Below are 11,769 nucleotides of genomic sequence, written 5' to 3' on the forward strand. Positions count from 1 at the left end.
ATATATATATATATATATATATATATATATATATATATATATATATATATATATACATTGATAAGGATTTTAGTATGATAATTAAAATAGAAGACCACATTGTCAGATTAACACTACTTTTGTTTATCATGCACATACGCATTTGGTTATAGGTAGGTGATGTGTCAAAAGGTGTTGAGAGAACAATCGTAGATCCACATGCTGTTGGTAAAACATACGAATTTGTTGGACCACATTGTTATAAACTCTCGGAATTAATTGACTACATGTATGATCGGGCTCATCTGTCATCACGTTTCCCGCACAGGCGATATCGTCGTCGAAGTCTAAATTATCTATACAGGTATAGCTATTTTTTTTCATAAAAGTTGATTTAGATACCACATCGCAATGTAGGGTTGCAATGCTTAGTAGTATTGAAACACTACCCCCTTCTCCCTTCCCCCTCCCCACCCTCTTCCCGGTAGAAGAGTCTTTATATCGACAAAAATACATGCTAAGAAGTAGTACAATGTAGAAAAAAGATGAAGCGGAATGGTGCTTCGACTGATAAAAGGTGACTTTTTCAGAAAGCGTGTCGCTGCCATGTGCAGATAATTGGATAGTCTTAGCGAATACATATGACAGGTAGGTGTCTGCTACGTAACTGTAGTATATGCTTATTACAGGGCATATGTAGCGGCTGTTGAATTACCCTTCAAGTTATTCCGCAACCCGCCACCACTTAGTTTGGAATGGATTCGAGTGGTTGAATGTACAAGTGATGTACTTACTGGATGTCCAACGTTGGAGGATCTTGGAGTTACTCGGCTTGTTGAATTCGAATTAACAGGGGGAAAACATGCATATTTGTAAGTTATCACATCAGTTATTATTCATGGGAAATGTTTATCTTGTTTAATATTTTGTTACTGCAATAATTTTTTTACTTTATCAGGGATCGCTGATCATTCTTGGGCTGAATATTGTGTTGAACATGTCACCAATATCTTCTTAATCTTAGCTATTAATTTGTAATTTAATTGTTAATTCGGTCCATATCTAAAAGAATACTTCTTATACTTCATCTGCACATCTCTTTATTTTTACCGTATGGTGGTTTTATTTGTAGGATCAGCTAGTTATAGTGAAAAGTGTTCTTGCAACCATCTATTTTCTTTTCAACCTTCATCGATAATTCTTTTCGCTATACACCACATTGTTTTTAGACAGCATTTACATAATGCTTTTCAGAAGAAAAAATACAAGATGTGAAACTTGCTAGCATTTTTCTTGATTTCAGTTGTGTGAATCATTATAATGAGCTAGAGGTCACGGAGCCATATCCACTGCCGCTTCGATCTCCACCTTTGTATGCAAATGCGAAGCCAAGCGATGAAATCGTTACTGAATCGAAACCATTTACCATGAGTACTGTATAATACTGTCGTTGATGTCATCTTTGTCTGTTTACATGATAGCTTACTGGATTAATCTGATTCAAGGGATTATCTGTGCTTTCATTGTAATTGTCAATAATCGAGCCAATGTACAAATAAAATGAATGATGTGACGGTAAGCATCTTGAACTTTTTCGGGACTGGGTTCGTATTAAAATGTTTTTAGAAATGTTACTCAGACCTTCGGGAAGGAATACTGAAATTCTGGTTGGTCTTTGATATCTGTAAGTTAGCAGTAACTATTTTATGTTCATCTAGATTTGATCAATTTATATTACTCTCATAGGTCATCTTCTTTCGATGTTTCAGCTTATTAATCCAGTGGTATTACGTAGCTCACAATTACTATTATGCTTAACATTGCGTATATTAATGAGGAGAGGCGTTTCTGTTTAAATTTAATAAATCTTTCTATGTTGCACTTTCCCTGTTTTGTGTTGTGTAATAATCCGCTTTCTTATCCTTCAATCCGATTTAATCGTTCTTTTGCCAAATAGTTTAAGATTTAATAAAACAGGAGTAGATCCTGAAGGTTGACTGTTGATTAAATCGCAAGTGTTGTAAAGAACTTATGGAATGTTTATACAGATGGATCTTATCTAAGATCAAAAGATATGCCTAAAGGCGACTTACCGACGTCAGCGCTCAAGTTCGTTCTTTTCTTACACATTATAAAAAACCGAATCCCTTGGGAATCTTTGAATTGTTTATTAGCAGAATTTAAGCCCGTTAACTGTATGTTTGAGATCTGACTTTCCTCGAGGCTGTAGTTCTCCCTCTCTTCTAACAATGATTCTGGGCACCCATGCGCACTTCCGAATTCTGAATCTTAAAATTTACCTGAACCGTTGAATGCCGAGACTTTTTGATAGTTTTCCTTAGAGCTTTCAACGGGACTTCAGAACTTTTCCATTATTTCTTTCTGTTAACTTAATTTGTGATAAATATTAGTCGTTCTCAATCTTTATGATTTTATTTAGTGATTTGCGGACAGCATTCCATTCCTTACTGTTTTATTTTTTGCAATTTCAGTTATGGCTGTGATATTCAGAATCCATTGTCAGCATCTGTAATACGATTAATTGAAATGGTTTTAAAAGGCGATAACGATGCGAAACTGCATGAGCAATCGCAAATCTCTATCAAGTTATATAGTGAATCGGTATTTTATTTGTCTTATTGTTCATCGACTTTTTGTTTATTCATTACCTTCCATTTGAAACATCGACAATCATCGCAATGAGTTGGTTTACGGGCGCCTCTAATTTGTTTTTCTTGAAAGTTCAGTGTATCGAGCAGGGTGTTTTTAGCTTCCAAAGACTTTTGGATTATGTTTACTCAATATTCGACTGTAACTGCTTAAAACATAATAAATTGTTATTTGGATTTAGAAATCAACTACCAAATAAGAAATATGTTAGATAATATAAAATTACACATTTGTAGGCTGCGAAAAGTGTTTCGAGCTATCGTTTCTTGCTGAAAGGTCCCGATCAGAATGTCAATTTCCCGACTACTACTTTCCAGGGTGTAAACAGTCGGTCCACAGATGAATATTTGATCCAGCTACTGAAAGCTATTGAGGTTAGTGAATCCTTTATTTGTACAAAAAACTGAATATTTTGTATTGGCCTTTGTTATAGACTTAAAATCTAACCCATACTTTTTCTGGAACTTTGGATATATTCTTTTTTCAGTCGTCTTCCCCTTTTATCTTTTTTTCGTATCATTTGTGTTTGTTAATTGGTTCCATGGCTTTACCATTTTACCGCAGTTATCAAGGTCTCGCATATCTCAATGCAACAGTTTTTTATTTACAATGATGCACCACATGCAAATAGTAGTTGAATTAAGTTCAGTTTCGTGTCGCCTTTCAGATGATTTATATTTTAGGACATTCGGAAATTTTTTTCTTCCTAGACATAGCACCAGTTAAGAGAATAATACTTTCAGAATGGAGTTAATACCAAAATGCTAAAAAAGTGACACTGAGACATATTAAGTTTAATCAAGTAGCAACACTTTTTAGCAATTTGGTCTTATACCAGTAAATAGGTATTGCAGCCGAATATGTTCATACTTGAAAATGTCGGAAGAATTACCATTTAAATGAAAGTTTCAAACGAAATGTTTTTCTATAGGTATGTCGCAACGAATTAGCAACATCGTTCTTCTGTCGATTTCTGTTAGGTTTTATCACCTGCTGCAAACCTTCTGGTTTGTTTTTCTTTTTATTTGATGCTATGGATAGATAATTTTTGTATCACAAACTACTTACGGCGCTACATTTACTTGCGTGCTTCACATTCCTTTTTTCCATCATATGAAGCATGTGAAAAGCACATTTGAGATACACGAAAGAATTTTACTTAGTATTTCATAAGTGTTTTTTAAAATATTAAGCCAAGTCCTTTTGTACATCAAAAATCAGACGAAGCAACTTTAGTCTTCTTCCAAGTACTGTGGGGATGTAATGTAATTTCGGTCATTCCGTCAGAATACCACTGTAACACATGCAACTGAATTTTCATTACTCATTTTGAAGTATTTCTAAGTTTTATTTCCGTTACTTCTTTTAAATTAAAATATCGTTTAGAAAATTGAGGATTTTTCTCAAGTCGTTTGCTCCATCATTTTAATTTGTTTCAGCTTTTTTCTATTTTCTGTTCACGTTTACTTATTTCGTTCAAGAATTTGACTTCCAGTATTTTGGTTGGTTGCAGCATCATTGGTACGTCAGCGTCGCATAATTCGCTTGGATGGAACAAATTCTCTCATTAGATGTTTTGTGTCATTTATCACCGAAGTAGTACATTGTAGCAGTATTGATATGCTCTGTTCTCTTCTGATTATGTTATATGTTAGAGGTAATGGATTGATAACCCTCTGAATTGATGAGATGATTGCTAGAAGCTTGTTATTTCTTCAAGTTAAAGTGAGGGACGATAATAATTTTTCTTAATATGTGCGTTATTATTTTTGCAGACAAAAAATTTTGCCTGAAAGTTCGTTTGGATGGTTTAATTATGTTGTTCCAAAAGAAGTTACTATTGTTTGCTAAGGACAGGAAAATGATATCGGTTTTGCAATTATGCTGTTGCTCTATCCGTTCGGGTACATTTTCTTTTATTATTTAATAATTGAATCATTGAAAGAATGGTTGACTTGATAGAGAGAATTCCGAAACTTCACTAACTGAGTGTAGATCTACGAACTTAAAATCAGAAAGAGAAAGTGACCAGGTGGCGAATAAACCAAAAAAGAGTGAAGACAGAAGAAAGGAGGTGTTATGACCTCCATCGTCCAACTGATTCACCAGTTTGTTTTTGATTGCATTTTGTTCTATTTTTGTTTTAAAAGAAATAGAAAAAAAAGAAAACGAAAAATTGAACAGTTGATTAATACAGTCAAAGATTTAGCTTATCGTTTCTTTTTTTTTTTTTTTTTTGTTTTTGCACTATTTTTGTTTGGATGTCATTTCATATGAAGGTTAATTTGGGGGATTATTTGGTAGTCGGTGTGTTGAGACTATTACAGGGAGGTCGGTGTCCGGCTATGTCCGGAGACAATTTAGACAATTTAGAAATTTGTCTCGCACTATCAGACCAACTATAATTTAAGAAGGCGAACCCTTCAACAGCTAAGTGGAGACCGTAAAATTTAAAATCATTTTAAATGTATAATTCAGCACAAAATGCGCGGATATTTGGTAGAAATCGAGAATTTATAAAGAATTTGATAACAGCAATTATTTCTGGCACGGATGTAATAATTCTGGCTCGCCTTACAGAAATACTTCATGTAATCATCAAATTCAGTATGTATTATCATTTCTTTACTTTTTCGTAGTCTTTTTTTCAGATTTCCGGGTATTAACTTAACACTAGCTTGCTAGCTGGTTGTTTTCTTTCCCCGATTATAACAACGATGTTTTTATTGTATTATATTTCTCTGGCTTAAGAAATTTTCACCTTGTTGACTCAGATCTTGCCCATCGTGAATTAATTCCATATATATTAATTCAACAATTTCCAGAAAATCGTCCCATAATGACTATATTGGAGTCGAATGATATTTTTACAATATTAACGAAAACCTTTCAAAAATATTTCCAACAACAGTTTATTGCGTCTGAGCAGGCTACCCTGGAAATTTGCTTGTTTACGGTGGCATCGTTAAGAAATCTAATAAGGCTAAGTAACCATATTTTGCAATTTCTAGTTAAGTATTAGAAATTTCACCCTTATTGGAGAATTAATAATGACGAGAATGGTATATTCATCAGAATTTTGTAATTCTTTGGATTAAAGGAATTATTTGTTCCAGTTCTGTCCTTAATAAGAGAAAGATTGTGATAAAGTACTGGTATTGTCGGGGTTTAGAACGTAACAGAGAACGCCTACTAGCTGTTGGTGCAATGGAAATGTTTAATTCAGCTATCTCATTCATTAGCAACGACAAGGAGTACTTGGATGATGGCTCACCAATGGGACTGTCTATTATAAATCTTAAGGTTATATTTTTATAAAGGCGATCATGATGCAGCTTGTGGATCAGTACTTTCAGACTCTTTAAATTTTTCGTGCGAATTTGCAATAACATTCTTTTTTGTAGATTTTAAGTGTGTTTCATAGTCATATTTTTTAAATAAGGCTCATTGTACCTCTGACCTTCTTATGGCTCGACATTTGATGTAAGGTGGAGTTCCATAATCGCTTTGTTGAGATCCTGTACCCGCTCCGTACCCATTTTCTCCTCCTTGATCACTCTCATTCAAGAAAGATTGACGAAGAGCATTATTTTATCATCTTCACTCAGGGTCATCCGTATATCAAAGGGTCTATATATCCACACAAGTGAGAAAAGTAGTTAATCAAATTTGTCCATGCTCGTATTTTTAGTCGTACATCTCCTATTAAGCTTTTAGTCGTACAGCTCCTATTAAATCAGTAGTGTTGACTAATCTCAACCACTAAATTCCGCTCATAGCCAATCAACAAAATAACGATTCTGAATGCCTCTAAAATGATTAAAATTTTTTCTTTTTGCTAGAATTTTCATCTTTTTGACTTTTTTAATTTCTTGTTATGGAACAGTTCAGTAAAAATGAAGTTAGATCCTGTCATCAGTTATATTTATAAGTATGCATTTCTGCTAGCAAATCATGTTCTTATCCTCGTTTCCCTACTTTATTTATCCCCGTATTCTTTTTCCCTCGTCACTATCGTTATAGATATTCTTCTGTGGCACGGGATGTTTGATGACCAGATCGCTGGCTCATTCGCTTATATTTTTAGTTTCAGTGAATTTATTTTATTTGTAATTCTCGATCAGAATTTGATGTAGGCAACTGTTTTTATCTTCAGAACAAATAAGAATTTCAGTTAATTATTAAGAGATGAAAATCCCTCCCACACCCAACAAAAGTGTCTTAGTTGTTGTTCTTATTGTTTCCAAAAAAACTTTATTTCGGACTGCGCTCATCACTTAGCCTTTATAATCAGTGCAAAACAGTTGATTTCAAATTTAAAAATATCGTCATGCGATTGTGTTGATGTTGTTAGACATTTCTCTACTGCTGTCGTTGTGTCTGGTATATGAGCATGTGTGAGATTCAGTTCAAAGTGACGATGTATTTTAAACTAAATTTTTTTGATCAATTTATCATTCGAAAGTAGGAGTTGACTCCAATCTCTTAGTTTTTTTTTTTTTTTCATTAGTTGCTTTTCTTGTCTTGCTACAGGAGGTTCAAAGATTTACAAGTTCGATTATTTATGTAATTTTACAATGAATATTTATATTAAGTAGTGATTATGGGGAATGCAGCATCTCGTCTTACAACCACATTTTCAATTTAATATTCACTTATCAACGGATTTCGTTTTGAACTGTTTGATATTATTATAGCTCGATACATCATGGTCGTTTCCACCCTTGTTTTTTCATTTGATTTCAGATTTATCTTTTAATATAATTTAACTCTTTCCTAAGATTGAATTTAAATCAAATTTTTAATGGCAAAAGCTTGAAATTACATATGGTTTTCTAAATTTCACTTGAATTAATCACTTTTCAAATTCTTGATAAAGTCAATTATTTTTTAAATTAATTTTTGAAGGAATTAATTGCTTTTAAAATTAATTTTTAAATTGATTCAAAAATTAATTCTTAGTTAATTTTCGAAAGTTTTCTCGATTTCCAATAGATGTATATTATCAAATTCCAAGATATTTCAGGAATCTTTACTTGCATTGTGCATGAGTTGCCTCCCTCTTCGTCCATTCCCGATAGCCTCATCTACGCCACCACCAGTTATTTTCCCGCTTCCTAGAGAAATCCGTAGCAGCTCACAACAACAATCTCATTGGTAAATCCATTGAAACTCATTACTTACTTTCTTGCATTATTACATCAGTGATGACTCATGAGGTGTTTTTCATTTGTTTCGAAATTTGATTTCATTTATATTCACTGATAATCCGTGGCTTTCTTAGGTCGCGTGGAAAAAAAGTTGAGGAAGCTTTCTTATATTCAGTATGGCAAGATAAACCTGCTGTGAGTAGCGGTATGCTTTAATTTTTCTTAATAAAAACTGGTCAAATAAGCAGATTCTTGCTATATCTTGGACTTCAGGGAAATGACGAAATGCGGCTCTTATGAAAGTTGCTAGTAATTAGTCATGATTGAGAGATTATTAGAATGGGAATGCATCAAAAACAAATGATAAATACTTGATTCTTACATCAACTTCAGAAAATATGTGTTTTTCGAAATTCTGAAAATAATAGAGGTAGTAGATATAATTGTGGAAGTAGTTTTAAAAAGTTATAGTTTCCCTTTTAATGAATTTTCGATTACAAAGGAAATTGGTTCAGAAAAAAATGAAAAATGTGTGAGTAAAAGATGTAAGAAAATAGCAGAAGTAAATAAACAAATAAAAAAAACAAATGAAATAAAGAAAATAAAAGAATAAAAAAAATAAAAATGAAATACGAAAAAAAACCTAGTACAGAAAAAAGAAAGATAAAACCTATAGAGGTAGTAGATGCGTCAGAGGTATGACTTTACGAGTTAATTTTCATGATTCGCCATCTTAGAATCGTTTTCGTCGACGTGAGTCAAGGTAGAAAAGAGCTTTCAGTGCAATAGAACTAATCATTGTGTATTTAAATAACCAATAAGCCTTGACACTACGAGGCTCCACTGTGGTCGACATTGTTGGTAGATACGATGGTATTAAGTATTAGTACTTGAAATATTAGTATTAAAGTAAATATTAGAAGCTAAATACTGGTGTCTAAATGTTGGGCTTTGATTTAAATTCAAGACTTTAATTGCATGGAATAAGCTGCTCAACAGGTTATGATTCAAATATCTATGACATAAGTAATTACAGATGACGATGGTGGCGACGATGAAGACGAAGCATTATTTACAATAGCATCATTGCACGACAATGACAAGGATAGCTCACATTCAGTACCTGCAAGCTTCCATCACCGTCTCTCTTTGACTGAGCTAACCGATGACTATTTTCAATATTTCATTGAATTTTTTCAAGGAACTGCCGTGGCAGGTTCATCTCCAATGACGACAACTTTAGGGAAATCAAGAGTGAAAAATTTTGCTGACTTGGTGGCAAAAGCAGTGAAGGTAAATATTAGTACTGATTCATTTAGCTGATTTTCGTTTCAAATCTTTTAAATGAAAACTGGAATCAATTGTCTTTACTTTTAAACTTGGTTATTACTTGGAATTTTAATTCCAAATTATTGATAAAATAAGTATATTTGAACAAGTAGGTTATTCTGTTAACAAATTGCAGAAAACAAGATCGCCATCGGTTTTTATAAAAATTGCTTATCCAGCGACAGTTCTTCCAACAAAATTACATTCTATTTTGCAACCACTTGCAAAAGTTGATTCGAAACGGTATGGAATGGACTGAAAGCTAATATTTATTAAAGAGTCCAGTTAATTAAAGAATCTAATATTAGAAATTCAATTTATTAAGGAGTCCAATTCAGTCCAGTTAATTCTTTACTCTCTATATTCAAAAACTTATTTGATGGATACTTGATTGTTTATCGAGAATCAACTTCAGGTCAATTCCAAGAGGAAACCTATAGTTCCATCATTAACCAGCTTTCAACCGGTACCTCTAAAATCGGTTTTTTAAAAATTAGAAGGTCTTGCACATTCAACGAGCTTTATCCTTTAAGAGATTTATTGGCAAAAGTCATAGCACATTTGCGGGACGAATCATCATTCTCTGCTCGTACTGTATATAATTTGGATTGTTTGATTTCCGATGAAACTCAAATCCCTGCATCCTGGAAAACAATTGGAAATGATGATGAAAACCGGTATTATCCACATAATGAATTTTTTTTTCAAAAATGAATTACGTTTTATCGTGTTTTCTGTAAGTTTATTTTAATTATAATTCTTTCCAATTCTACGAGTAGCATCAAAATATGACTTAGAAGGGTGTAGTACCATAACGACCTCAAATAATTTAAGAACGATAATGACGCTAAATTGCTGGTGTCTTTTCATTCCAGGATTGGCAAAATGGATTCCAATAATCACTTGCTATTTGAGAGCCGATTTGAAGGTGGAAATTTGAGGCGAGCCATCCAAGTATTATTTCCAATGTCTATGCGACTTATTTATGCTCACTACAAAAGTTCACGCTTCTAGAAGAGAATTTCTGTTTCAGATAAGTAAAAGGCATTATCAGTTGATATTATCGCCAGATATCAACCAGTTACGACCACACTTTCAATGGTTCTTCTTCGAAGTTTCCAATAATGAAGCAGACGTGGATTATATATTTGAAATTATTAATTGCTTTAAAAAAACATCCATGTTTAATCATGGTAATGATTTGTCTTGACGTTATATAACTGTCAAGCTCCTTATACTTTGGATAAATTTCTTCGGAAGATGCTTCGAACAAATTTTTCATGAACAAGTACAATTATTGATTCTTAATGATCTGGTCTCATCAGAGAAAACTATGATCATGCTGCAAAAATTTGATTCCTGAAAAGTGATTAAAGATGTTGACGATGTCATTATGAATAATACCAAAAACTGTTGTTTACAGGTATGCAACCAGTACTGTTCTCAGTTACGGAGGCTTGTCGAGGAAATCCTAAATGGGTACGTGCAGGCTCAGCAATATGTTACTGTCGTAATACTTTCATCCGCAGCAATTCTCGAAAACTGAATGATGCATCTGCTCCAAGGTATTTCGATTCCCAAAACTTTTTAAAGTGGGTTATCTACCTCCAAAATAATTTTCCAATAGTGTTATGTTTTCAAAATAAACACCATATTACTAGTAAAACAAGTCGGGAGGCCCCTGACACGCCCAACCTCTAACCTTAGGAGACATCTGAGTTATTCAAACGCTATCGTCTTTTATTTATTTTCACCTATTCATCATTTTCGTAATTTCAACGTTATAATCGTTTGTCTGAACACGAAAAGATGATATTCTTATTAGAAAGTTAAAACTTCAGATTTTATTTTGTTGACAGCTAAAGAATATGTGTTATTGTAAAAGACAAAAAAAAACATAGCCATAATCTCTGTAAAGGAAAACATGTATTTCGTTCTACATCCAGTTTTTCAGGCACTACTTTTCGTTATATTTTACGATCAGATTTAAATATCAAGCGGACGTATGCTACATTGCCTATCATTTCCCTTACACATATTCGATGCTTCAAGTAGTTTATTATGTACTTTTAAACTTGAAACTGTTGAAACGGTGGCTCAGAGTTCGGGTGTTGAGATGGAGGCGAAATTTATGGACTATAGAGGGTCAAGCGTTCATCAGACGGCCAAGTAGCTAAAATTGAAGACAACAAATAAATACGGAGAACAGTTGTTTTATATTGTAATTAAATATAGTGATGAGTGTATGCTACTTTGTAACTGTAACATCAGTACAAAAAATCTCCAATATAATGTGAATGCATTATATAAATGAAATATAAAAGAAAAAGTTCGGTCTAAAAAGATCTAAATAAAGCCTTAAAGGGAGAAAAGAATTTCTTAAAGAAATCTTTATTTTTAAAAGATTAAGTGATTAAAATTTTTGATTAGTATTTTATCAAGTTAAGGAAATTCCCAAAAGCGATTAGTACTCCACCATGAGTGTTATATGCATTCATTTTTCAATTGTGTTTCTGTATTTTGATCTTTCCAAGCTTTTGAGGGATAACTAAATTTTGTGAACTCGGAAGATTTAAGAACTTAACTTTATTAAATAATAAATAAATAAATACAAATGAATAAATGGATGAATAAATAAATA

At 32.8% G+C, this 11,769-nt stretch overlaps 2 protein-coding genes across 2 annotated transcripts in view; both read left to right on the plus strand.

Moving 5' to 3' along the window:
- LOAG_16787 (hypothetical protein) overlaps positions 1 to 1,824 on the plus strand; it is a 3,550-nt gene extending 1,726 nt beyond the window's left edge. The window contains exons 6-8 of the mRNA XM_020449445.1: positions 153 to 343; positions 669 to 851; positions 1,283 to 1,824. Of these exons, the coding sequence (XP_020307032.1) occupies positions 153 to 343; positions 669 to 851; positions 1,283 to 1,421 (513 nt within the window). The 3' untranslated portion in view covers positions 1,422 to 1,824. The remainder of the gene's footprint in view (positions 1 to 152; positions 344 to 668; positions 852 to 1,282) is intronic.
- Positions 1,825 to 1,885: 61 nt separating this feature from the next.
- The window catches only part of LOAG_16788 (zinc carboxypeptidase), a 12,875-nt gene continuing 2,991 nt past the window's right edge, over positions 1,886 to 11,769 (plus strand). Inside the window, exons 1-18 of the mRNA XM_020449446.1 lie at positions 1,886 to 2,088; positions 2,472 to 2,601; positions 2,886 to 3,023; positions 3,581 to 3,656; positions 4,163 to 4,306; positions 4,425 to 4,553; positions 5,128 to 5,256; positions 5,475 to 5,664; positions 5,766 to 5,952; positions 7,676 to 7,806; positions 7,934 to 8,004; positions 8,836 to 9,092; positions 9,265 to 9,371; positions 9,662 to 9,805; positions 10,004 to 10,082; positions 10,162 to 10,321; positions 10,552 to 10,693; positions 11,083 to 11,179. Of these exons, the coding sequence (XP_020307033.1) occupies positions 2,054 to 2,088; positions 2,472 to 2,601; positions 2,886 to 3,023; positions 3,581 to 3,656; positions 4,163 to 4,306; positions 4,425 to 4,553; positions 5,128 to 5,256; positions 5,475 to 5,664; positions 5,766 to 5,952; positions 7,676 to 7,806; positions 7,934 to 8,004; positions 8,836 to 9,092; positions 9,265 to 9,371; positions 9,662 to 9,805; positions 10,004 to 10,082; positions 10,162 to 10,321; positions 10,552 to 10,693; positions 11,083 to 11,179 (2,346 nt within the window). The 5' untranslated portion in view covers positions 1,886 to 2,053. The remainder of the gene's footprint in view (positions 2,089 to 2,471; positions 2,602 to 2,885; positions 3,024 to 3,580; positions 3,657 to 4,162; positions 4,307 to 4,424; positions 4,554 to 5,127; positions 5,257 to 5,474; positions 5,665 to 5,765; positions 5,953 to 7,675; positions 7,807 to 7,933; positions 8,005 to 8,835; positions 9,093 to 9,264; positions 9,372 to 9,661; positions 9,806 to 10,003; positions 10,083 to 10,161; positions 10,322 to 10,551; positions 10,694 to 11,082; positions 11,180 to 11,769) is intronic.

The sequence above is a fragment of the Loa loa genome (assembly GCF_000183805.2).
Source record: "Loa loa unplaced genomic scaffold supercont3.19, whole genome shotgun sequence".
Taxonomy (NCBI): Eukaryota; Metazoa; Nematoda; class Chromadorea; order Rhabditida; family Onchocercidae; genus Loa; species Loa loa.